The sequence below is a fragment of the Cylas formicarius genome, unplaced genomic scaffold (genome assembly GCF_029955315.1).
Source record: "Cylas formicarius isolate icCylForm1 unplaced genomic scaffold, icCylForm1.1 PGA_scaffold_10__41_contigs__length_53128322, whole genome shotgun sequence".
NCBI lineage: Eukaryota > Metazoa > Arthropoda > Insecta > Coleoptera > Brentidae > Cylas > Cylas formicarius.
Genome location: NW_026844214.1, coordinates 43,309,656 through 43,335,762, shown reverse-complemented (window position 1 = coordinate 43,335,762; position 26,107 = coordinate 43,309,656). Strand labels below are relative to the sequence as shown.

At 36.5% G+C, this 26,107-nt stretch overlaps 3 protein-coding genes across 4 annotated transcripts in view; 2 read left to right on the top strand and 1 right to left on the bottom strand.

The window, feature by feature from the left end:
- LOC132705180 (ras-responsive element-binding protein 1-like) overlaps positions 1–4,038 on the top strand; it is a 33,009-nt gene extending 28,971 nt beyond the window's left edge. Inside the window, exons 4-5 of the mRNA XM_060675626.1 lie at positions 54–3,817; positions 3,871–4,038. Coding sequence (XP_060531609.1) covers positions 54–1,194 — 1,141 coding nt within the window. The 3' untranslated portion in view covers positions 1,195–3,817; positions 3,871–4,038. The remainder of the gene's footprint in view (positions 1–53; positions 3,818–3,870) is intronic.
- A 481-nt stretch (positions 4,039–4,519) lies between these two features.
- On the top strand, positions 4,520–13,495 carry LOC132705247 (conserved oligomeric Golgi complex subunit 1-like). The gene is made up of 8 exons (XM_060675733.1): positions 4,520–4,669; positions 4,725–4,825; positions 4,877–5,043; positions 5,095–5,364; positions 5,422–5,650; positions 10,503–10,794; positions 11,084–11,710; positions 12,807–13,495. The coding sequence occupies exons 1-8, from the start codon at positions 4,655–4,657 to the stop codon at positions 12,906–12,908; spliced, it is 1,803 nt and encodes a 600-aa protein (XP_060531716.1). The 5' UTR covers positions 4,520–4,654; the 3' UTR covers positions 12,909–13,495.
- Positions 13,496–13,674: 179 nt separating this feature from the next.
- LOC132705255 (uncharacterized) lies at positions 13,675–25,814 on the bottom strand. Of its 2 annotated transcripts, none has more exons than XM_060675746.1 (7): positions 25,689–25,814; positions 21,420–21,471; positions 20,792–20,873; positions 19,708–20,734; positions 18,683–18,810; positions 18,476–18,625; positions 13,675–16,423 (listed from the first exon to the last, which is right to left on the bottom strand). In XM_060675746.1, the coding sequence occupies exons 1-7, from the start codon at positions 25,710–25,712 to the stop codon at positions 16,108–16,110; spliced, it is 1,779 nt and encodes a 592-aa protein (XP_060531729.1). In that variant the 5' UTR covers positions 25,713–25,814; the 3' UTR covers positions 13,675–16,107. The 2 variants fall into 2 exon arrangements, with proteins under 2 accessions (XP_060531729.1, XP_060531726.1); XM_060675743.1 differs by lacking the exon at positions 25,689–25,814 and adding an exon at positions 22,930–23,492.
- Between the last annotated feature and the right edge of the window lie 293 nt (positions 25,815–26,107).

Below are 26,107 nucleotides of genomic sequence, written 5' to 3'. Positions count from 1 at the left end.
AAGAGTGAATTTGTGTGGTTGAACCATTAGCCTAAACCGGACACTCTTTCCAGATCGGAATCGGAAACTGCGGCAACCGCAGCACCGGCCAAGAAGAAATCCGCGTACTCTCTAGCTCCCAATCGAGTCAGCTGTCCGTATTGTAGCCGAAAATTCCCTTGGACCTCCTCTCTACGACGCCACATCCTCACCCACACCGGTCAGAAACCGTTCAAGTGCAGTCACTGCCCTCTCCTCTTCACCACCAAATCCAACTGCGACCGTCACCTGCTGCGAAAACACGGCAACACGGCAACCACCATCACCAACGAGGTGGCTGGCAACGCAGCGGCGGCAGCAGGCTACCTCATGCGGAATGTACCTGAGAGGCCGTTTAAGTGCTCCAGCTGCCCTAGCAGCACTTTCTCCACGTACTCCAACCTGAAAAAACACATCAACGGCAAACACTCGACCAATGCGCAAGGCGACGACATCAAAGCTCAGGGTTACGAAGCTGGCAGTTCTGAGGACGAGAAAGGAGGGACCCAAACTGAGACTAAAAACGAATGGGAAAACCAAATCGGATACGGCAGGTTCCCCGTCGAACCGCACGCAAACCAAACGCTCAACTCTGATCTGCCTTTTAAGTGTCATTTATGTGAAGGTTCGTTTGCCGAACGTCACGACGCTTTAGACCATACCAGGGACAAGCACGCTTCCGAATACGATCTGCTGATGTCCAAGAATGCGTTGGATACGAATGCGACTACACCAGATGATGCTGCCCACCATGACGACGACGACCAAGACGCTCGGGGCAAGTTCCCAGATTACAGTAACCGGAAAGTGATATGCGCATGGTGTATGCGAAGGTTCTGGTCCGCAGAAGATCTGCGCAGACACATGCGCACACATACAGGTGAACGACCGTTCAGCTGCGACATCTGTAGGCGTAGGTTCACCCTGAAGCACAGTATGTTGAGGCATCGAAAGAAACACAACGTTAATGGAGGTCCGGATCAGGATGGAAACGGGAGCGAGGATGAAGGGATAGAGAAAAAGAACGGCGAAAAGACAGACGAGTCGGACGGGAACGAGGGTGATCTTATCAGTAACTTGTTGGGAATTAGGGACAGGTCGATCATAGATCGGGTGTTGGACGCGACTGCTGACGACGCAGCTAAACTGCTAGGCGTGAAACCCAACATTAAGTAACGCAGCAGGGTTGGGGGTATTTTTATTTCAATAAATTGAATGGGTTTTTGGTATTCGCCAAACGGAGCCGACACGAAGTCTGTAGAAACAGGACGATACAGGTGTGAGCGATGACCGTTACGCTATTATTTATTTCAGGGAGTTGGTTTGCCCGACCGAATATTGACACACAATTCTAATAGATTTCTCACTAGATACCAATATGTTCTACTTTTGCTCTAACGCCCTTAATATTTTAAAACAATAGATCAAATAGATCAAAAACTCCAAAAATAAAAACCGAAAACTTAACACAAAACATTAGTAAATAGTAGATGATTTATCTCAAAACACATATAAATGCTTTTGTAAACCGTAACCTCACTTACTGTTTGGTTAAAATGTTGGACGAGTCCAAGTTCTTCCACTTGATTCATATTCCACTGACTTGAACCTAATAATGGCAAAGTGCAATAGGTATCCTAATTGTAAACTAATTTATTAGACTGTTCCTGAAAAGCTGAAAGGTACAAATCCTCCTTACGGCTTCAAAGTAAACAAAAAAAAACAAGCTAAACGCTAAACGCTTGACAACTTGACAAAAATATTAAAAATTATCAACGATGCATATTCCATATTATGTTGTTGTTGTTGTTATGAAACATTGGGCTGCTCGCTTATTTATGCATATATTGTCGTTTTAAGTAAATTTCCAAATGGACAAGGACGAAACGACCCGAAATGCTTAAGTGAGGTTATAGTCACATTTTCACTAGGTTACACAGTAATTAAATCAAATCAACAGGTTCGCAAAAAACGTTTTCTCTCTGTGGTCCGCTACTGCCAAAGAGATTATCGAGTATCGATCCAGTTCACACTTTAAATATTTGCCACTTGCCTGGATCGCTCCGTCTGCGCCTCGGGACATCGTGTTGGCTTCCGTACTCGCGCAGAAAGGGAAAACAACCGAAAAGAATTGTGCCGATGGTAGCGTCACAAACGCCATTTATTTCGGACAGGTCAGAGCCGTGTTACGCATATATTTTCGAACTGCATAACGAAAATTATTCGGTTATTTTCTGTTTTATTTAAGGTGTAGGGTTTTACGTGAAGTAATGATATAAAATATCGATTTTCTCTAGTCAGGTTTATCCAATAATATAAGCATTCGATGCGAATGTTGCTATTTTATCTAACTTTTGTTATGACGTTTTTAATGACAAAATCAAAAATCGAGTGATTTAGAGTGTAGTAGACTAGTAGACAGTTTTACGTATATATCTGAGTATGTTATAAATTATTTTCCATTTTCGTTGTATTTTGTACATATATTAATTTAACAGAATACGGTCTAGGTATACCAAAAAGTAAATTATTCCACGGTTGTGCGGCGTTGCCGCATCGCGGTCGCCGAAAAACTGAAGATTTTGGGTGTGTACATAGATATTGTAGTGCATTCGCCTTATATCTTATAGAAAAATAATGTGTCTTACATTGTTGCCTCAAAGTTTATGTATATACACAGTTTACAAGCAATATATCTATTCTTTTAAATATATATTTATACATGAGGTTTCTCGAGCGTTCTAAATAATTAGCTTAAAAAGATTAAAACTGCACCTAGAATAATGTGTTATGAAAATTTGGAAATTTTATTCGTTTTTTTTTATTTCGTTTGTTTGGTAGGGTCGGACGATACTTTCAAGTGATTGTTTAATGATGCAATTATATTAATGTTCGCGTACATGTCGGGAGGGTAAAACATTTTTAGCGATGGCAACACTGTCGGCAGCTGTTGTCTGTTATTTAATTGCAAGCTTGTACAAAAAGCAATTATTTGCATCGTTAAACAAGTGTAGATAAATTTAGTGTTAAGTTGTTTCAAATCGGTAAAGTAATTCAATAATTTGAAACATTTTTTTTCTTCGAATTCTCTATAAAAGCTAGACGTAAGGTTTTTCTTTTTGTTTGCACATTGTATAATGTATTTTTCACACATGTTCACACCGCGTGTCTTATTACGAGCTTTTGATGAAAACCCCTTATTTCCGCGTGGAAGGTTTCTTCGGATGAAAAGCTATTTTTAGAGTCTTTGAAGCAATAAAGTATGTTAGATTCGTAAGAGGTTATCGTTAGATTAATCGCGGGTATTTCCCTGACCATCATGTTTGTATCATTGTAAATTATTGTCTATGCCATATTACGATGTACTTAAGTTGTTTGGTTTGAAATGTGCACCCGGAAAATTGTCATTTGTTATGTACCTTTTCTTTTACGCTATTTAAATAAATTGTCATATAAAATAAACCTGTTTGCTTTTTTTTCCTAGCTTCTAAAAATACTGCAAAGTTTAAACGAGGTTTAACTTTAAAACAGATCGACCAAGCCGTCCATGGCCGTTACTATAATGAATGTTGACACACTGCAGATAAACATTTGACATCTTAGCAAAAAGTTTTAGGTTATAAGTTAAACGGTTGTTTGCATAAAGTTTATTTGAGGTAAAAATGCCGAGAAGTACTCTGATTGATTTAGATGTTGACAAATTGTTTGAGGAGAAAAGTGTAGATGAAATTATAGAGATAGAAAAATTAATAAATGGGGAAATTGACAAAAAACGATCAGAACTTCGGTCTATGGTGGGGTAAGTAACGGGTATCGCTGTTGTGGCAAATCTAACGAAAAACTGTCATGAAGGGATCGCTATAAAGACATACTAGCCGCCTCAGATGCCATAAAGTCAATGAAAACTATATCCGAAGACATTGTTAAAACTATTGACCAAATTACGAATACATGCAAAATATTAATAACAGCACCGGATTCACCTAAAACAAATGCTACACGTGATACTATCCTTCTCAAGTAGGTGAGTAAATGAGCTTAGGACTTTATATAAAGATGTCGCAATTTTGCAGAAGAAAGAATGAAGAGCGTACTTTGATAATTCAGCTGAGATTAGCAATTTCTCTTAATGAACAAATATGGATCGCTATTGAAGAAGAAGACAATTTAATCGCAGCACAACATTGCTTGTTGGCCCAACATATCTACATGGGTATAAATATTTAACTAGCAAATACACATATAAATAGTTATTCCTGCAGGTCTGGACTTAACTGATTGGAGGTACTTAGAGAATATACATTTATTGGAACATTTGAAGCAAAATTTGTCTAGTCTTAAGTCCAAAGTTTTCCGAAACATCTCTGAAAAGTTAGAATATATGGAAATCAACTCAGATGTGAATTGATATCTGTCAATGTGGGTTCGCTATTACCAAATTGGATGTTTTAGGAAGCCAGTAAAAATTTGAATGCCCTAATGCTTTTGGAGAATCAAACGGGGCTCAAAATACTGGAGAAATGTATTGAACATCGAAAGGCAGCATTGGATGGTGTTATTTCGTCCCAACATCCTAGTATAAGATTGTTAGTTATGGCAGTGATTAGGTGTTTACTTACGAGTGTCATATTATTCCATGACTGCTTTATTAGTAATCAGTTCAAGTGAATCGTTGAACATTAGTGGTATTGTTTTTGTTTTTAGAGGCTAAAGAAGGCAAAACGCAGAATAACGAGGACTACTTAAATATTCAAATGCCAGTTACCCCTTTGCTCTCCTATATCCCAGATGTGGTGAGGCAATACAGGTATTTATTTTCAAAGGTCCATGTCAAGTCCATCGAGTAAACTCCTTTTAGACCTCAATCCCCAGTTTTACAAGTGGATAAATTGAATGCCAAAGGCTTGGTTAATAATTGGCTACTCTGTGTGAAGCAATCAGTAGAGGAGGGATTAAAAAAATCTCTGCAATCTGTAACTACTGTCAAGGCTTTGCAGCTGATTCGTGAGGAGTATAATAAAATTAGTAATTCCATATAAATATGGGAGCTTCTTTGTATTTACTATAATTTTCTAGAGATGCCTGAGAACTGGATTCAAATTTGTGTGGATTTGCACTTTCCAGAAAGCTTTGACATGTGGCAGTACTTTTTACAAGATTTGTTGACCTCCAAAGCCAAAAGCCTTATCTCCAGTATAATTTCGCGCAACACAGAAGAGATTAAAAGTGATGTTACTGCGGTGCTTCAAAAAATTGCTAAAACTAAGGATTTCGAGGTTGATTTAAGAGGTTACGCCTGGACTGAGGAGCATTCGGATGTTGATAAAGCAGATCCAAGTCACACAGGTACTTTTTTCTTAGTACACTTGCACTTTTATTTATGTGTAATTTCCGATTTGACAGGTTTAATTATGAAAACCAAAGGGTTTTCCCAAACCCTCATAAATCTCTGTGGGACAGTCGACTCAAAATATTTAGCACTGCTAAAAGATGTTTCGCCATATTTGTATGGTGTTGAAGTGCCTGATAGCTCCAGTAATGGACTTGTCACCACAGGTAAATGTAGGAAATATGTTGATGGTGCCCAATTGGAAAATCATTTAGCAGAGGAATGCATAAGTTACTCACTACGGTAAGTGAATTTTGAAAATATTAAATTTGTATGTAAGTGGAGAAGTGTTTTCTTTATGACAAAAATTCAATGAAATAAATGATGTTATATAAACACTATTATTCATATATAAATCTTCCAAAATGGAAATAGGAAAACAGCGAAGTCTTAAACTCCATCATATTTTGTAAAAGAACATTGCAACGCCCAAAGCACTGACTAGAAATAGGTTTTGCCTGATTTTATAATTTGAAAAGCACTAGATAAGATAAGTGCTTTTGTAAATAGTTACTCCGCATTTGTCATAAAAAGCATGAAAATTTTATAAGACAGTAGCATAGCTTTATAAAATAAGGAATAAATATAATTGTTACATTTCATAAAACTTGTATGTTGTATTTTTTTTACTTGTGGAAGAGCGGCAGCTTTGTTCAAGAGGGAGGGAGCCTGAAAGTTTGCTAAAAAATGCGGATGACTCCTACCTAAATTGGAAGAATTAGCAAGGTACTAATCCAACCCACAACCTTCGGCAGTTGGGCCGCATCTGGCACTGGGAGACATAAGGGGAACGCGCAAAATTTAACACAAAACCAGAGAGACACAAGCGTTATTGCCTGATTTTTCTACTTATGTTTATAAATAAAGTCATAGACATGGAAAAACTACGAAAAACCTTTAACGAGTTCTTGTAAACCGCCGTTGTTTTGTTAGTATAATCAACGTCACGTGATTGGTATAACCAATGGGTTAGGCGGTTATCAATACCAATGAAATAAGTAGACATAGGGAACCTTTTCCTAAATTGGACTGAGGTGGCTTTTATTTGATGAAAATTCATTTAACACAATTAAATTAAAACAAAAAATGTTCAGATTTTCAGTTATTTAATGATAGTTAGAATCCGAACTTTTATTTTTATACGCCCTTTTATGTTCGTTAATGCGTTTCTTAAATCTTCTACCGGTTTGTCCGATATAAATTTGGGGACAGGATCCATATTTCAACTTGTAGACTCCAAATTTTTGAGTTTTTCGGAATTTAGTTTTGTTTTTTAAAAAATGTTCTATGGTGTTTTCAGTTTTAAAAGCAATCTTAAGACAGAATTTAGATAGATGTTTCGAAATTTTCTTGCTAGGCTCTCCTACGTATTTTATTGTTTTGGGTTCGATGCGTAATATGGGATAGATAGAGTTCAGAAACTGCTTTTTAGTTATAATCTTATCTATCACAGAAGGGTGGTGACCATTGTTAATAGCCATTTGTTTAATAATATTTAATTCTTTTCCAAAATTTTTTTGTGGAAAATGGTATATTAAGTAATCTGTGGATAAAAGCATAAAAAGCAACCATTTTGTGTGTGTAAAGGTGATATGAGTTATTATGTATTATTGTGTCCGTGTGTGAGGGTTTACCATAAATTGAAAAATCTAATTTGTTCTGTAGTTTAGCTATCATTAAGTTCAGAAAGTTTAAAGGGTTATCTAGTTCGCTCTCTATGGTAAACTTTATACAGTTATATATGGAGTTAATATGAGTCAAAAAGGACAAGCAGTTGTCTTTCCGTTCCAGTGAAACAAGCAAAAACATCATATGTATGATATTTTCTGAATTGTCCATAAAAATTTCTGCAAGGAATGGTCTGAGTGGGTTACCCATAATTAATTCTTCTTTAGCAATATAACATTAATCATTAACAAATAATCTTGGTCTAAACAAAGTATTAAACTATCTAGCAAGTCTTGTCTCTAAGTGAGAATATTGTCTATGATGTTTATTATTTTAATTGGTGGAATGCTAGGAAATAAATTTTGAAAGTCAAATGAAACTAGAACTGCCTTAGGAGGAATTTTAATACCTTGTTAATTAGTTCGAACCAATTTGATAACATATCTAGGTTTAAACGCAATATGATATTCTAAAATTTTTCTTAATCTTGTTGAGAATTTTACTGATGGTGCTGTTACAAAAGAAACTACAGGCCTTATTGGCATGTTTTTAAAATTGTTAAAAAGACAAAAAATAGCATTTATCCTGCGAAATTAATATCGTATAGTTCAATGCTGCGGTCGCCATTCTCAAAGTCATTTTCAGGAGTAATGTCTTGGTGTAGAGGTGTAGAGACTTTTTAAAGAAAAGTTAAATCAAGGTTGTCTTCCCATGTTTCTCCATAATGCGTCTTTAGAAATGAAGTTATTGACAATTTGTCACCCTTTACTTGCCAGCCAATATCGAGTTCAGTAATACTTGATCCAAAAGCTGGGGCACTGGTCGCATTCAGCGAACGAAACTGTTGTGAACTGTTACAAAACTGCAGCGGAAACGTTTGGTGCCACATGTGCCACAAACACAAGGCTTTGCAACCGCTATTGATACCTAGCAGTAGCGTTTTGCATTACATACAAGGAAAATACCGCTACATTTTCTGTTACTTTTTAACTTCTCTTTTGATTTTAAACAAACACTATTTGGGGAACCAAATCCAATATTCGAATGGATGTTTCAACCCCAATTTGACACACACTTCTGAACCTTTGAATGATAATTATTCAAAATTTTTGTTATACTTAGGTCACATATGATACGAGTACCGGTTTGATTTCAATGATGAGTTTTTATTGTCAGCTTTTTGTCGTCAGTTTTATCAAGGATGCGATCTCCTCTCCATTTTTCAAAATTTTTCATAACCTGTTCGTTTTGAACTCTGTTAAGGAAAGTAATTTCAGCAGGAGTTGTTGGAATATAATATTTAATAGATCTTTTCCCTGGCAATTTTAGATCTTTTGTATTTTTGCCCTTCACACCAACTACAAAACTATCTTGTTTTTATTTTTTTTACAACTTTGTATGTGAAAATCTTAAATTTGCAGGCATTGCTAATGTGGATCAATAATACGATTTGCTTGGCTATCTATTATGTCCACAGGTGGAAAATTCGAGCAATTTTTAGCAAATTGCAAATAGCTACTAGAGATGTAGTCTAGCCTATAGCCTATGCCGATAATACAAAAAACTATAAGAAAAATATATAACAATAAAAAAAAATTGAGGACTCGCCAGATTTTAAATCTCCTTTTTAACAAATGACCTTGAGGCATTCAACAGTGCCATTAACAGATCGTCGATGTAGAGGCATGCGTGGAAAATCTTGTCTACGAAAATATCAATGCCGCTTGGGGCGCATCAATTTTTACCGCAATAGGGTCACTATATTATCTAGTAGCTATATGACCTAAGAGTGCGAATGCAACTGCAAGTTTTAAACCAGTTTGTCATGCTAAGTCCTATCCCACACATGGCGGTCTAAAGGCGGAATTTCCGTCTGCGGAGTCCACTTGCGAAGGGCGGACCACACATAGAATAGTAGGTTGAATACCACACACTCTAGCGGAAGTGTCGTTGAACGTACGAACGCGATATTGTTTGATGAGAATTTAGTTAACTGTATATGCATCTCGTTGATTAGTAGAATGATGGATATTGATAAATTTATCTAATTAATTCAGCAACGGCCACGTGTTTGCGATAAGGGGGGGGGGGGGGGGGTGAATAAATAGAAAGGGAAGTGCTGGTGGAAAATTTTTGAATTGACGGAAAAAGTTGAGAAGCTTGGACCAAGAGGGAAACTAAACCTAACTAAACTAAACCTAAACCATTTGACTTTTGAAAAAAATAATTTTTCTACTCCCGCCTGTAAAATACCTAATTACCCACCGATCTAGCGTGCGAGAAGCGTCACTTTACCACGTCAGTTTCCTTTCCCACGAATCCGAGCCACTTCGGACATTTCCTTCCGGGATTTTACCTCACGGATTTGGAAGCAATCGGATGTTTTCGGAGATATTTCCCACGCTTTGAATTTTGACATTTGTCACTTCTGACGGTCATGTCAGTGAATGTATTCGTGTTGTTTTGCGAAAATGTACCCAAAATCTAACGGTTGTAGAAAAAGTATAGTATGCAACACGTTCGGTAAACTTTTTAACTCGTTTATTAAACACTCGCTCCGCTAGTGTCAAATAAACTCGTGAGTCAAATGCCTTTTACCGCACTTGTTGCATAATATGCTATTCTATATCTCGAAGTTTTACGTTCACGATGCCAGTTAACAGTATCGTCTAAAAATGAATATAAGTAAAACCAAGTTCATAATAATAAGTAAAAATGACATCCGAAACTGTTTATCAGGCAGATTCAGCTAGAAATATGGCCCAAATTCAATTATTCGATTATTAATGAGCAATGGGCCACTCTAGAGAGATTAAATGCCGAATAAAAGAAGCAAGACAAAGTTTAATTAAATTTTAAAACTGTTTAAAAGCCACAATGTGAACCTAAACATCAATCACAATCCTTCGATGTTACGTTTTCTCGACACTCTTCTACTCTTCTAACATTTCAAAATGTGGCTATACAGGAGAATTCTGGGGATCTACAGAATGTCTAATGAATCAGTACTGGAAAGAATGAGTAAAGGAAAGTATTTGACAATTATTATAAAAAGAAAAAACTTGAATATCCGGTCTATATAATGCCAATCAAAAACCATATCTATAACCATTTGACGTTAAAACTTGTATTCTTTATCTGAAAAGTAATGTGCTGGCATTTGTTTCTTAGAGACGAAAAACCGACGAAAGCGGAAGCGGATCTTATTCCGCTAAGTTACCTCCTCCTTTATTTTGCCCCATAATACTTAAATACGTTAATATGTATTAGAGAGAGTGTTTTCAAATTTTTGTTCGAAAGCGAGTTTTGCATCTCGGGCACTCAGGTCTCGTCAGAAACCCTATTGAACGTACATTCAAATATTGTTCATTTCCAAAATCCAGTAATACCTTTACACGCAACGCCCTTTTTTTAAATTTTATCATAGGTTACCTGCGTTTATAGAGGAGCAAATAAGTACCGACATGGACGTGACCAAGGTATCGAAATCGTTGTTCTTTGCGAGATTTTTGGGCGCTGCTTGCGAAATGTGCACAAGCTTTGTTAGGTCCTGCCAATTTAACGGCGACGCTACCGGTTGGAATCGCGTGTGCCGCGACTTCTTGTCGTCCAGTGACCGTTTGTGGGGGAATTGGGTCGACGCCTGCGTAAAAGTCACCGTCCATCTTTCCAGAGAGATGAACGACACGGGTCCGAAAAAAGTGATTCGAGAATTATACGTACGTAAAATGTCTTATAGTGCTGGTCGATCATTTATGCTTAGATGCTTCATTTTTTGGTGATATTTTAAAAATGACTGAGACACCTGTGCACACCTTAATAAATTTGTTTCCTGTAGCTTCGGAACTAAGTGGAACTTTTCTTTTATAAAAACCACAAGGTTCTATCTTTACTATTTAATTAAACCGAAAATATTACAGGCGATTGACACGTGTCACACAACTGACGCATATAAACGGACCTTTAGGGGACATTCGGCGTTAAAATCGTATTTTGGTCTAATTTCAGAAGTGGGATGAGATCGAGATCCAGGAACAAACCGAGGAGAAAACGTTCAAATCCCATATCAGGGTACCGCTCAGACCTAGCGTTTCGCTCGTAACCGTTCTGGCCAAGCTCAACGCCGATCTCGCGCAAATACTACCGTTTACTCTGCCCAATTCCATACACGACCAGTTTTTAATGCGGAACTCGCGCGTCATTTTGGCCGAATATGAAAAAATCGTCTCCCAACCCCTTAACCAGATAACAGCGCTGCAGTTTTTGTTTGACGTGCGATTTTTCGTTAGCCTCTGCGTTCCCAGGGAAAACGTAGATGTAGGGGGCAACGCTCAGCGCATTTGCGACGAGCTAAGACAAAAAATCGACCCATTCGACCTCGATGTCTTCTATTCGTACCTACAGAGTAACGTGAAGAAGGCCGTCGGGCAGCTTCAGACGATGTTCGGGGGTCTCGTGCCTTACAACGCTCAGCCGCACGCCACTGAGACTGTGCCGGCCAAGCACAAAAGTCAAGAAATAACGCCGTCGCTACTTGCATTAAGTAAACCGTCGTCTGACGCTTGGTTTCCGTTGTTGCCGATCACAGGGCCGTCGCATAAGGTCGCCCCGCCTTCCGGTAACCTGGAAATTAAGGTGGGTGAATATTTTGATGCTTTGTAGTTCCATGATATGGTTCTTCCGGTACTTCAATACTGAATGGTCGTTCCCATCAACATTTTTATGGGTCACCTAAGTTTAGGTAAGGGTAGACTTTTGTTTGCTAGAATTCTAAAGTAATCACTAAGACACTTTAACAATAACAATCGTTTAATTTTTTTACTTGCACTTTGTATTTTTTCAACCGGCTAAGCTATTACTTAAGATGTGACACTTTTAAAGACTTGGGTGTAACATTTGACCTGACCTTTGGAAGCCTTCATCAAGCCTGAAGAGAACATATTTTAAAATTGTTTACTTTAGTTATGTACGTACAGTGGTGTCCATTTAAGATACTCCGACACCTTATCTCAATAAGTACTCCACTGAGAAAAAAAAGTTAAATACAAAAACGTTTGACTCTAGTATTTTTATGTATACAGGGTGTTCAGTTGTGCCAGGACAGTAGCCAACTTTTTTTTTAAATGAAATGCTATGAATATTTTTAAAAATTCTAATTACAATTCGGTGGACATTTTTTTTCTGCTACTTGTGTCGAAAATGCGTGAGAAATAGTATTTTCTCAAATTATTGATGAGTGCTTGTAATGGTTGTTTTCTGTTTTGCGATGGGATAACTAAATAAATTGCTGGTTGCATATGCATGCATTAAAATGGCTAAGGTTAGCAAACGTGTTAAGTCAGTAATTACTGATCATAATGGTATGAAGTTGCTATCTTTGATATCAAAGTATCGTAATCTCGTGATTTTCCAAGTGACTTTTATTATTGTGGGATTGTAATATTGTAATATCATAGATTACAAAATAACTAATTTTCTATCTTCTACTTTAAAATACCCAATTATGCACTGACCAAGCTTGCGCAGTGTCATTTTAAGGCGCTTGTCAGTTCTGATGTCCCTGTCACACCTCGCTCAGTGAATGAGATTCATGCTATTTTGCAAAAATATTTGCTGACCACATGTTTTTACTTTCTTAGTGCTGCTGTTAGAGATATGTTTTTAAACACGTATTTGAACTAAGGCAAATTAATATTTTTCAAGCCAGATAAACAGGTTTCCTCTATTGCAGGAAGAACGGAAAGCCCCCGGGAAAACGCTCCACGAGTCGTTCTCCTCGAGACAGCTCGCCACTTCCATATTCGGAGGCATCGCCAGCGACTGGTTCTCTTAATGTCCCAAATAATGCAGTCTCTTTTTTTAAAGCTTTAAGGAAAATAAAACAAAGCAAAAAAAAATACTTCGCATTTTATTTGACACATTCAAAGGGGCCTCGGCGAAATTAAAAATAAATATTAAAAATAGTAACATATAAAAAATAACTCATCTATAAAGTGTAACTGAATAGTGACGTCTCGAAAACTTAAAACTCTTCCGGGCGGCGCCAAAGTAAAGGGATTATTTGCTTTTGCGTGACATGTCGTTACATAAGGCCTCCATTTAAGATATTCCAACACACTATCTCAATAAATACTACACTGAGAAAAAATGTTAAATACAAAAAGTGTTTGACCCTAGTATTTTTATGTATACAGGGTGTTCAGTTGTGCCAGGACAGTAATCAACTCTATTTTTTAAATGGAATGCTATGAATATTTGTTAAAATTATAATTACAATTCGCTTGATTTTGGGAATTTTTTGTCATTACATAAGCATGCCAAATTTTGAGATTTGATAAAAATGAACTTTTCCACTTTTTTGCCGAAAAACAGGCCTTGGAAAAATGTGTTTTTTTATACTTGAAAACTAAAATTGGAAATTTTTATTATGGATCCATGATCCATAATATATAATAATATATAATGATATATAATTCTTTGACCTATCCACGGCGAAAAAATACATACAGTTGCCAAAAATTACCATCAGAAAATGTTTTTTCCAATTAACAAAAAAAAAACATTTTTTTATTTATAAAAATTCCGTATGTATCACGTTTATTGGGCTTGGTATTTAATTCTGTATCATTTCATATACATATATAGCTTGCTAGTTTAAAAGTTATGGCCATTTTTCTACAACTCGTGTATTTTATTATAATATATTATCCTAAGTGTTTTACACATTTATTACTTAATTTTAATATAAAATCAACAAGTAATGCAAGTAAATAAAACTTATTACTAATTACAAAACATTTTTTAGATAACCTCCCTCCATCGTTGGCATATGGTTTCCATTTTCGCAATAGCATTTCTAACCGCGTCTGTTGCATTAAGTCTTTCTACCTCTTTCCGAATTCTCATTTTATTTTCTAACACGCACTGCGACAGATTATATAAAATACTGGGCCTATTATTCGATTACCACACATAAACACTTCTCAGAGCCTGTTTCTTAATTTCTTTTTTCTACTCCCGTCTGTAAAATACCTAATTACCCACCGATCTAGCGTGCGGGAAGCGTCACTTTACCAAGTCAGTTTCGTTTCGGGTTTTTACCGTACGAATTTGGGAGCAATCGGATGTTTTCGGAGATATTTTCCACGCTTTGAATTTTGACGTTTGTCAATTCTGACTATCATGTAAGTGAATATATTCGTGTTTTGCGAAAATTTGACCAAAAACTAACGGTCGTAGAAAAAGTATAGTATGCAACACGTTCGGTAAAGTTTTTAAGTCACTCGTTTTTTAAATACTCGCTCCGCTCGTGTCAAATAAACTCGTGAGTCAAATGCCGTTTATCGCACCTATTGTATAATATACTATTTTTTATTCGATTATTGATTATCACTCCATGTTCAAGATAACGAACAATTCGTGAACAAATATGTTTCATGGGTACCCATCTTGCAGGATACAGCAAGCTATATTCTCTTAGGCATAATGCTGGACTCTTATTATTACTCACGAAGATATAAAAGTTGTTCGACACTGTAAAATTCAATTTTTTCTTAAAGTTGGTAACAAATAAAGGTTAAATAAAAACTGGGCACTTCTGTTCAGGTAAGCAACTATTTTATTAGTTCTTTTTTTCCATGGATATCTTGTAAAAATAAGACGCCGGTTCGGGGGGTTAGAAAACGTTTTCTCAGTAATAAGTTCTATTTACCAGCATTATTTGTCGATTTTGTATTCAATTTAAGTAATTCATATTTAATAAAAAAACTTTTATGTTGTTATGTTATGAGTTGTTGCAGAAAACTGGCCATAACTTCCAAACTACCATTTTTTGTAATAAAAGCTATATAAATAAAAGTTTTCCATTTGTGACCACCCTGTATAATATATTTTCGCCATAGATAGGTCCAAGTATTAAATATTCACCACTTCCATGGATCCATAATAAAAAATTCCAATTTTAGTTGACAAGTGAAAAAACATTTTTCCAAAGACCTGTTTTTTTAGCCCATGCACTAAAGTCGTAAATGTTGGGAACGAAAGCGGGGACCAAACTAGAGACAAATTGGAAACATTTCCTATGGTGAGCATCACGCCAAATACAGAATTACCGATATCAAACCAAGTAGAGGTCAAATCCGGTGCAGATGCCGCAGCGAATTTAACTCCCACATTAGTTGAAGATGAGAAGACCTTCTCGGAGCAATCAAGCAGTGATTTAAAACCAATTCCGGAACCTACTGCGACAAATACTATTGGGGAGTGTAAAAAACCAATCGTAAATGCTGAGAACGAAAGTGAGGCCCGATCTAAAGACAAATTAGAAGCATCTGCCACCGTGAGTATCACTGCACATGAAGAATTACCGGAATCAAACCAAGTGGAGGTCGAGTCCGGCGCAGATACCGCACCGAATTTAACTCGCGTATTAGTTGAGGATGAGACCTCTTCGGAGCCATCAGGTAGTGATACCCTAGGGGAGTGTAGAACAACAATCGTGGAAGCTGAGAAGGCAAGTGGCAACCGACTTAAATACAAAGTAGAGACATCTGCTAAAGTGAGTATGACGCTAAATGAAGAACTACTGAAATCAAACCAAGTAGAGGTCCAGTCCGGGGTAGATACCGCGGTGCATTTAACTCGCATATTAGTTGAGGATGAGACCAGCAAGAGCAAGCGAGAGACGGAGCAATCAGGCATTAATTTGAAACCAATATCTGAGGCTTCTGCGGCAAATGCTATTGGGGAGTATAAAAAAACAACCGTGAATGCCGATAATGAACGTGAGGATCAATCTAAAGACAAATTAGAAATATCTGCCACCGTGAGTATCACTGCACATGAAGAATTACCGGAATCAAACCAAGTGGAGGTCGAGTCCGGCGTAGATACCGTAGTGAATTTAACTCGCGTATTAGTTGAGGATGAGATCTCCTCGGAGCCATCAGGTAGTGATACCCTAGGGGAGTGTACAATCGTAGAAGCTGAGAACGCAAGTGGCAACCGACTTAAATACAAAGTAGAGACATCTGCTAAAGTGAGTATGACGCTAAATGAAGAACTACCGAAATCAAACCAAGTAGAGGTCCAGTCCGGCGTAGATGCCGCGGTGCATTTAACTCGCGTATTAGTTGAGGATGAGACCTCTTCGGAGCCATCAGGTAGTGATACCCTAGAGTGCGTGACATGTCGTTACATAAGGCCTCCAACTCTCGACACTCTCGCGTCTTTTGCATCAGCGCCGTCTCCAGGGAAGAGCATTTGATCTCGAGCAGCTTAATCATCGCCCTCAGGGACGTGTGCAATTCCTCGTGTTCTTTAGTTATGTTCTCCTTCTCCAATGCGATTCTGCGAAATATTCAAAATTAATTAAAATTAAAAAAATCAAATCAATCATATTTAATTGAAATAAATCAAAATAGTCCTCGTAAATTCGGACGTAGATAATGTCACTTTTAAAGACTGGGGTGTAACATTTGACCTGACCATTAGAAGTTACATTCATCAAGCCTGCGGAGAACATATTTTAAAATTGTTTACTTTACTTATGTACAGGGTTGTCCATTTAAGATACTCCAACACACTATCTCAATAAATACTACACTGAGAAAAAATGTTAAATACAAAAAGTGTTTGACCCTAGTATTTTTATGTATACAGGGTGTTCAGTTGTGCCAGGACAGTAATCAACTCTATTTTTTAAATGGAATGCTATGAATATTTGTTAAAATTATAATTACAATTCGCTTGATTTTGGGAATTTTTTGTCATTACATAAGCATGCCAAATTTTGAGATTTGATAAAAATGAACTTTTCCACTTTTTTGCCGAAAAACAGGCCTTGGAAAAATGTGTTTTTTTATACTTGAAAACTAAAATTGGAAATTTTTATTATGGATCCATGATCCATAATATATAATAATATATAATGATATATAATTCTTTGACCTATCCACGGCGAAAAAATACATACAGTTATGCCAAAAATGACCATCAGAAATTCTGTATCATTTCATATACATATATAGTTTGCTAGTTTAAAAGTTATGGCCATTTTTCTACAACAACTCGTGTATTTTATTATAATATATTATCCAAAGTGTTTTACACATTTATTACTTAATTTTAATATAAAATCAACAAGTAATGCAAGTAAATAAAACTTATTACTAATTACAAAACATTTTTTAGATAACCTCCCTCCATCGTTGGCATATGGTTTCCATTTTCGCAATAGCATTTCTAACCGCGTCTGTTGCATTAAGTCTTTCTACCTCTTTCCGAATTCTCATTTTATTTTCTAACACGCACTGCGACAGATTATATAAAATACTGGGCCTATTATTCGATTACCACACATAAACACTTCTCAGAGCCTGTTTCTTAATTTCTTTTTTCTACTCCCGTCTGTAAAATACCTAATTACCCACCGATCTAGCGTGCGGGAAGCGTCACTTTACCAAGTCAGTTTCGTTTCGGGTTTTTACCGTACGAATTTGGGAGCAATCGGATGTTTTCGGAGATATTTTCCACGCTTTGAATTTTGACGTTTGTCAATTCTGACTATCATGTAAGTGAATATATTCGTGTTTTGCGAAAATTTGACCAAAAACTAACGGTCGTAGAAAAAGTATAGTATGCAACACGTTCGGTAAAGTTTTTAAGTCACTCGTTTTTTAAATACTCGCTCCGCTCGTGTCAAATAAACTCGTGAGTCAAATGCCGTTTACCGCACCTGTTGTATAATATACTATTTTTTATTCGATTATTGATTATCACTCCATGTTCAAGATAACGAACAATTCGTGAACAAATATGTTTCATGGGTACCCATCTTGCAGAATACAGCAAGCTATATTCTCTTAGGCATAATGCTGGACTCTTATTATTACTCACGAAGATATAAAAGTTGATCGACACTGTAAAATTCAATTTTCCAGTTTTTGCATAAACTATGTGGCTCATTGGTTGACTGCCCTGAGTTGCTGAGCTAACTGCCAACTGAGACAAAACAATTCAGTTGATAAAATTATTTCATTTCTGTAATGATATTGACGTTTTTTGTCTTAGTCGCTCACAGTTTACCACATAACATACATTGTTGTTAGAGTGAATTATGTGCTTTTCCTATTGCATTACTGGAGAGATTATTGTCAGTTATAGTTTATAGATATTAAGATAAAATTGTCTCGTAAATGGATGTTAATGTCCGACTATTTTCAGGGCATTTAGGGATTCTCGGTCAATAAATTCTTTTTTCATGAAAGTCTTTGGCCAAGATTTTCTGAGAAAAAGAATTTCTGTTTACATCGGCCAAGAAAAAACGCTGTAAAGAATTCTTTACAGCGTTTTTAATTTTACTATATCATTTTAATTTAACCCAAATTATTTTTCGCTCACCGAGAAACCTCATCACCCGAACATTTCTTTAGCTTTTGGTATTTCTCTTCCCATAACTTCAGCGCTTGCTCGGAGCTCTGCAAGTTCAATTTCAGAATATTCTCGTTGCTCTTATATTTGTCTATAATCACTTTCAATTTTTCGTACCTTCTGCAATAAAATGATATAAAATAGTAAATTAATTAACCGAAATAAAATGGCGCTTACGTGAAGACATCAGAAAAGGCCAACTCGAGGTTAGAAAATTGCTTAGCTGTCGCTTGCTTCTCTGACATCAACGTTTCCAATTGCTTGGTCTGCTCTGCAATCCGCTTCTCGTACTCGTCGAGGATCAGCTTATAAAATAGAAAAACTTAAAGATATCGCAAAGAAATCTTAACTCGCATAGTGGTTGAGAAGCAATCGGATCGTGATTTGAACCAAGACTTGAACCGATTGCGTGAAATATCACTGGGGAGTGTAAAAGAACAATCGTAAACGCTGATAACAATGAAAGTGTGGACCGATCCAGATTATAACATCTTCTATAGTGAGTATCACGCCAAATAAAGAACTACAAAAATCAAATCAAGTAGAGGCCAAGCCCGGCGCAGACGCCGCAGTGAATTTAATTCGCATATTAATTGCGGATCAGACCTCTTCAAAGCAATCGGACAGTGATTTGAACCTACTGCGGAAACATACCGCTAAGACGTGCAAAAAGACAATCGTAAACACAACGAACGAATGTAACTGACATATTTCTAATTTGTCTTTAAGTTGGTTCTCACTTTCGTTCTCTGCGTTAATGATTGCTTTTTTACATTCCCAAAAGTATTTGCCGCAGTAGGTTCAGGTCTTGGTTTCAAATTACACCCTGGTTGCTGCGAATAAGTTTTATCCTCAACTAATATGCGAATTAAATTTACTGCAGCATCTACGGCACACTTGACCTCTACTTGTTTTGTTTTAGATAATTCTTCATTTGGAGTGATACTCACGGTGGCAGATATTTCTAATTTGTCTTTAGGTCGATCCTCACTTTCGTTCTCGGCATTCACGGTTGCTTTTTTATACTCCACAATAGTATTTGCCGCAGTAGACTCAGATCTTGGTTTCAAATTAGGGCCTGAGTGCTCCGAAGAGGTCCCATCCTCAACTAATATGCGAGTTAAATGCACCGCGGCATCTACGCCGGACTGGACCTCTACTTGGTTTGATTTCGGTAGTTCTTCATTTAGCGTCATACTCACTTTAGCAGATGTCTCTACTTTGTATTTAAGTCGGTTGCCACTTGCGTTCTCAGCTTCTACGATTGTACACTCCCCTAGGGTATCACTACCTGATGGCTCCGAGGAGATCTCATCCTCAACTAATACGCGAGTTAAATTCACTACGGTATCTACGCCGGACTCGACCTCCACTTGGTTTGATTCCGGTAATTCTTCATGTGCAGTGATACTCACGGTGGCAGATATTTCTAATTTGTCTTTAGATTGATCCTCACGTTCATTATCGGCATTCACGGTTGTTTTTTTATACTCCCCAATAGCATTTGCCGCAGAAGCCTCAGATATTGGTTTCAAATTAATGCCTGATTGCTCCGTCTCTCGCTTGCTCTTGCTGGTCTCATCCTCAACTAATATGCGAGTTAAATGCACCGCGGTATCTACCCCGGACTGGACCTCTACTTGGTTTGATTTCAGTAGTTCTTCATTTAGCGTCATACTCACTTTAGCAGATGTCTCTACTTTGTATTTAAGTCGGTTGCCACTTGCCTTCTCAGCTTCCACGATTGTTGTTCTACACTCCCCTAGGGTATCACTACCTGATGGCCCCGAAGAGGTCTCATCCTCAACTAATAGGCGAGTTAAATTCGGTGCGGTATCTGCGCCGGACTCGACCTCCACTTGGTTTGATTCCGGTAATTCTTCATGTGCAGTGATACTCACGGTGCCAGATGCTGCTAATTTGTCTTTAGATCGGGCCTCACTTTCGTTCTCAGCATTTACGATTGGTTTTTTACACTCCCCAATAGTATTTGTCGCAGTAGGTTCTGGAATTGGTTTTAAATCACTGCTTGATTGCTCCGTGGAGGTCTTCTCATCTTCAACTAATGTGGGAGTTAAATTCGCTGCGGCATTTGCACCGGATTTGACCTCTACTTGGTTTGATATCGGTAATTCTGTATTTGGCGTGATACTCACCATAGGAAATGTTTCCAATTTGTCTTTAGTTTGGTCCCCACTTTCGTTCTCAACATTTACTTTAGTGCATGGGCTAAAAAAATTGCAACTGCTATAAAAAAAAACGAAGAACTGATAAGAGAGACCTTACCTTGCGGGGTAGAGAGGATCGAATTCTTTCAAGACTGATCTTCGAGTTTGGCAAAAATTGGCCAAATCTACATCGAAGTTCGCTAAAAAAAAAGGCATAACAACTTTGTCCAGACTCATGACAATGTTCTATTAAATCTTCGCAAATATTCAAAATATATTTAAGATTTTATTTTGGACAATTGCCTGGCATTTCCGGATTTTCCAGACTGATGTTTTATTAATGAGAACATCTCGGTACAAGTTAAGCGGTTTATTGACATTCAATTAAAAAAAAAACGACGATATTAATCAAACAAAAAATGTTCAGTTTAAAAAAAATGTACAGAATTAGTAAGGACAGTCCATTCAAATCCAAACATCTTCACGTTTTACATAAAATGTGAATTGAATAGATGAAATGAAATTAATGTGTCTGGTTTTGTATGAACTTTTGTACTAATTTTCCTTCAGATTTTTTCCTGCTTTATTATTAACCAAAACCTTAATCGTAAAATACATCAATTTTTTAAAAGAACCACGCGACATAAGACAGCCTTAAACTTTTTCCCGAATTTTCTGACCAATCCAAACAATCAATTAAAAACCGACAAAACACTCTGTATATAAATCGAAATAATAGGCGCTACCTTTTTCCAAGGGCGGGGGCCGGGTACAGCTTTGTTGCGAGTTAGAATCATTCTGAAAAAAAAAACGCATTAAATATGAACAATTAATTGTTTATTCGCAAACGGCTTATCTGTCGAGGGAGAATTGATAAAGCTATCACAGACAGTAAGTTTGTAACGAAGTATCGTTGTCATCGACTATGTGGAGCCCGATCGGGAACTTCGTTCATTGTTATTGTAGTTCGCTACTAAAGTATCGACAATATTTTATTAATAATGAAAAGAGATTGCTCCAAAAATGAAAATTACATTTTTTATAGCTTCAGGGCGTATCTTTCTTATTAATAAAGCCAGCTTTCGTGACCCAAGGCTAGTTTTTCATGAAATGAAACAAATTTGAGGTCTATTCAACATGTGCATGCGCAAGATTCATTTTAAATTTCGTTTTGAACCAATTAGCTCGTCAGTAAGGTTACAGGAGTATTTTCTCCAAATAGGTCCCGATCCCGTTACAAGGAGTTAGGTGTGTGCACAAAGAGCAGGTTAGCGGGTTAGCATGCCTTCTTTACGAAAATATCATAGTCATCTGAGACGCAGCAATTTTTTACCGTAGTAGGGCAGTTATGACAATTCGTCATTATAATTTTAATTTCTGCCTCCTCTTCTTTCTCTTATGGTTACAGTTAACCCAAAATATTACAAATATGAGAAATTGGATATAATATACGAACAAACAAACCTACTTAAATATAGGGTGTTCCATAAAAAAAAAACTCACAAGTATAGTTTAGATATCAAAATTTGTGAGTTTCATAAGAACACTGACTACACCACTGGATACTACGTAATAAACGATATTCAGATCAGTTTGCACCTTTTCCATAGGTTCATGGAAAACCGAATGGGTAGAAATGCAAAAATTACGAAACCACAACACTTTATCGTTATTAATAAGGGAAATACGCCATCGTAAAACCATCAAAAATGAGACACTGTAAACATATTTTAACCGGTCACCACGATGCCTAAATCTATGATGCTACATGCCAGTAAACCAACCACGTTGGTGGGGAAACACAGTTGGCAATTACTATTGGGTCTTAGTTTCCTTATCGCAAGAAAAAACACAATTTTGAATTTTAAAAATGGAGTAATTCTATTTTTACCAAAAATATTATACAGAGCCGAACAAAAAGTTATGAGCCATTGAGAGCGAAAAGGTCATACAGGTAGAGCCCCCAACAAGAGCTGAGTTAGGAACACATTCGGCAAAAATCCCCAGGAAGCAATTTGGTTCAGTTATTTCGGAAATAATAAAATTACGCATTTGTATTAACTTTTTACCTCGCTTTTTAACTTGAAAATATCTGCGTAATGTCAAACACTATTAAAATAACACGCCGTATATGTATTCTAACTCGAAAAAGACACAATTGAAGAGGAAGAGACCTTCGTGCTGTTTTCTACTCCACGAAATAATTTTTCAAGATGCCCGAAACTACGACAAAAATTTCGATGGCGCAATACTCACTTGAATATATTTTCTGTAAATGTTAGCGGCGAACTCCATAACGCGGGAATTTTTCGCGGAAAACTGAACGAAATATTATGTTATTGTCGCGATTTGGAGGCGTGTACACCGATATAACATCTAAAAATAAGCGCGCCTGCTTTATTATGGACGCTGCCAATATTTGAAAAAAAGACAAAATACTCTCCGTTGAGCGTCGAAAAAAAGACCAAACCTAAAATTTACAAAGAAAAGCGAGCAGACTGCGAACGCTATTGAATAAAAACGTATACGGTGTATATTTAAAACCGGCGGCGCCAGTGGCGTAGTTCGGTAATTACAGTAAAACAAAATTAGCATATACAGGGACTGAAACATATTTTTCTGGTAACGGTCAAATTTATGAAATGCCAGGAACAACTATGCGTTCTCCATTATCACCAATCATCGGAAATATATTTATGCAAGAATTTGAGAAGAAAGCCCTCGACACCTTCCACCTAAAACCAAAGTTATCGAGACGCTACTTTGAAGATGCTTTTGTTATTTGACCTCATGGTCAAGAATCCATCAGAGATTTTCTTAACCATTTAAACTCTATACACCCTAACATACGTGTTAACATTAAATTATAAACTAATAATAATTATCTCCCATTCTTAGATATTCATATCAACAGAAAACCGACACACACAGACCGATATCTGAACACATAATATCACCATCCCACCCAAAAATCATGGGTTATCAAACTCTCTTGTTTAGAGAGCAGTTAAACTGCATATATCTCCACCCGAGTCACCGAACCCTAAATTACACAATTACACTTTAATAATTTCCACATTAGAGGTACTAGGCGTTCCATTTCAAAACATCGCAAAACGTTTCACCCTTAAACCAGATTTACCACCAAAGAACAAAAATCTTCGACCCGTCAAAGACGAAATTCCGCTTGAGATAGAGTTTACTGCATTCCATGTATATACGACAAGGAATACATTAGAGAAACAGGACAAAAAAATGTAAATTAGGCTAAAAAAACATGAATCCGAACATCAAATATTTTTGTCTACTAAAGAAATATATGAGAAGCCATTGAAATCTATAAGCAACAAAACAATCTTAACCGCGACTCAGGTGTTTAACTTTCGCCAATATGGGAATTAGTCATCCGAGACAATGTTTAGCTTTGCCCTTCTCAAGCAATATATAAGAAGGCATGCGGTGCCAACTATTAGTCGTGATTTTAATTATGCATGTTCCGATTTCTCGAATATTTGGAATCGGAAGTGCTAATTTGCACAGCATAGTTTCACATTTACACCGATTAACATTTGTTCTTATAAACTTAATAGTTTTATGAAGCAAAACGAAATGAACTAGTTAACCCCGAAACCTCGAAAAAACAATTTTTCCTGTAGCTTCGTTATCGTGACCGAAAAGAGTTATGATTGACAAAATATGTGGTTGTGTCACACACCAGTAACTATCTGGCGTTTTACAATTTCGAAGGTAATACTAAAATAACGTAAACTAGGTAAAATAGTAATTAGTTTATATTTTATTATATAATATTTTATACCGATATATATAAAAAAGAATTATAAACTGTATGGTACAGTTAAGTACCATATACTTGAGATTGTGACATGATCTCCGTTGTTGTACTCTGTACTGAGTACATTAAATAAACTACCATTAAATTTATTCAGATTTTAAAAGAAGCAAGAAAGATGCGAGATACATGCCGTACCTAGCACAATCCCATTGGTCAGATTTAAAATTTAAACCAATTAAACTTAGTGTTATTTGCGTGTACCAAGTATAACTGGGTTTATTAATTTGTACAATTTGCGAAAAATCATATTTCAATTAATTAATTAATAATCTTGAATGTAAAAACACATGAATTATTCACCATAATAATACACGTTTTAATCATTTTCTACGACTTTTCGCTTTTTGGAAGCTTTTTCTAGAAAACCAATATTTTTGCTTTCAATTGTTTTATTCTTTTTTGTGCAAAAATTTGTTAAAATATGTAACGTTAACTTATTTTTCTTTCCCACACTCCGTATGATAGAGCGTACCCTCTGTGGTTGCACTGTCTAGAACGTCTCTATAAATACACCTACCAAATCGGTCAGCGAGGGCGGATAACGTCGACAATGATCTAGAGGCAAATCCGTCCTAATTCAACCGCAACTAACCTAATACTATTATCTATGCCAAATAAACACATAAAACCGGAGACTATTGTACACTCGTCAATGGTTTACAGTTCATATTATAAGATTATAGGAGTTGATACCACACTATATATCCAATATATCACAACATAAAACGAAAAAAGAAATGCGTACACCTGCCTTTGTTTTGACGAAAAGATTAATTTTAATAATTCAAAAAAAAACGTACAATATACCTGGGAAAGTTCAGTGCTTCTAATAAGACCATCATCGGATGGAAGATGCAGAAAATATACACGAGCACTGATCGGGTTCAGAAATGTTTGTAACATACTTTTAAAAGTTTCATAGACAGACCAAATACAACCTGCAATGTTCAGATGCAAGATCAGCTTATGGTTTAAATGAAATCAATGAAAATGTAAGGATATATCCTTTTATACATTCTTCGGAATATCGTTTGCCCGGATTTTGCGTACGATCCTACATTATTTGCTTTTTGTATTTTGTTTTAGTTCGTTACATTGATCAAAAAGTCAGTGGGGTCTTGAAATCGTTTTACTATGAGACTTTAAAAAGATTACTACTTGCCTCCTTATCTTCAGCATCAATCATTTCGAACAACTTGAAACCAATAACCTCTCGTAACGAACAATTGCACCAAATTTTTTAACGGTTTCATGTGCTTTTGGCACGACTTTCCGTTCAAATTCCGTTTAAACGCGCATGTTTCTTTCCTAAAGGTCAAATTATTGGCAGTGATGTTTGCAGAGAAAACATTAAAATTGTTGCAGGACAAATAACTTCGATCACACGCCCATTTCAATTGAATAATTATTCATTAATATTGTTTGGCATTAAAGCATTCGGTATTTTATAGTTGAATATAGTTCGTCCTTAATGTTAGAGATACTTGTAATCTTATGGAGAATGACTCTTAAGAAGAGATTACTGACGTCCTTTCTTTTACTGGTCGAATGATCCTGGCAGATTTGCCTACCACCAGATAA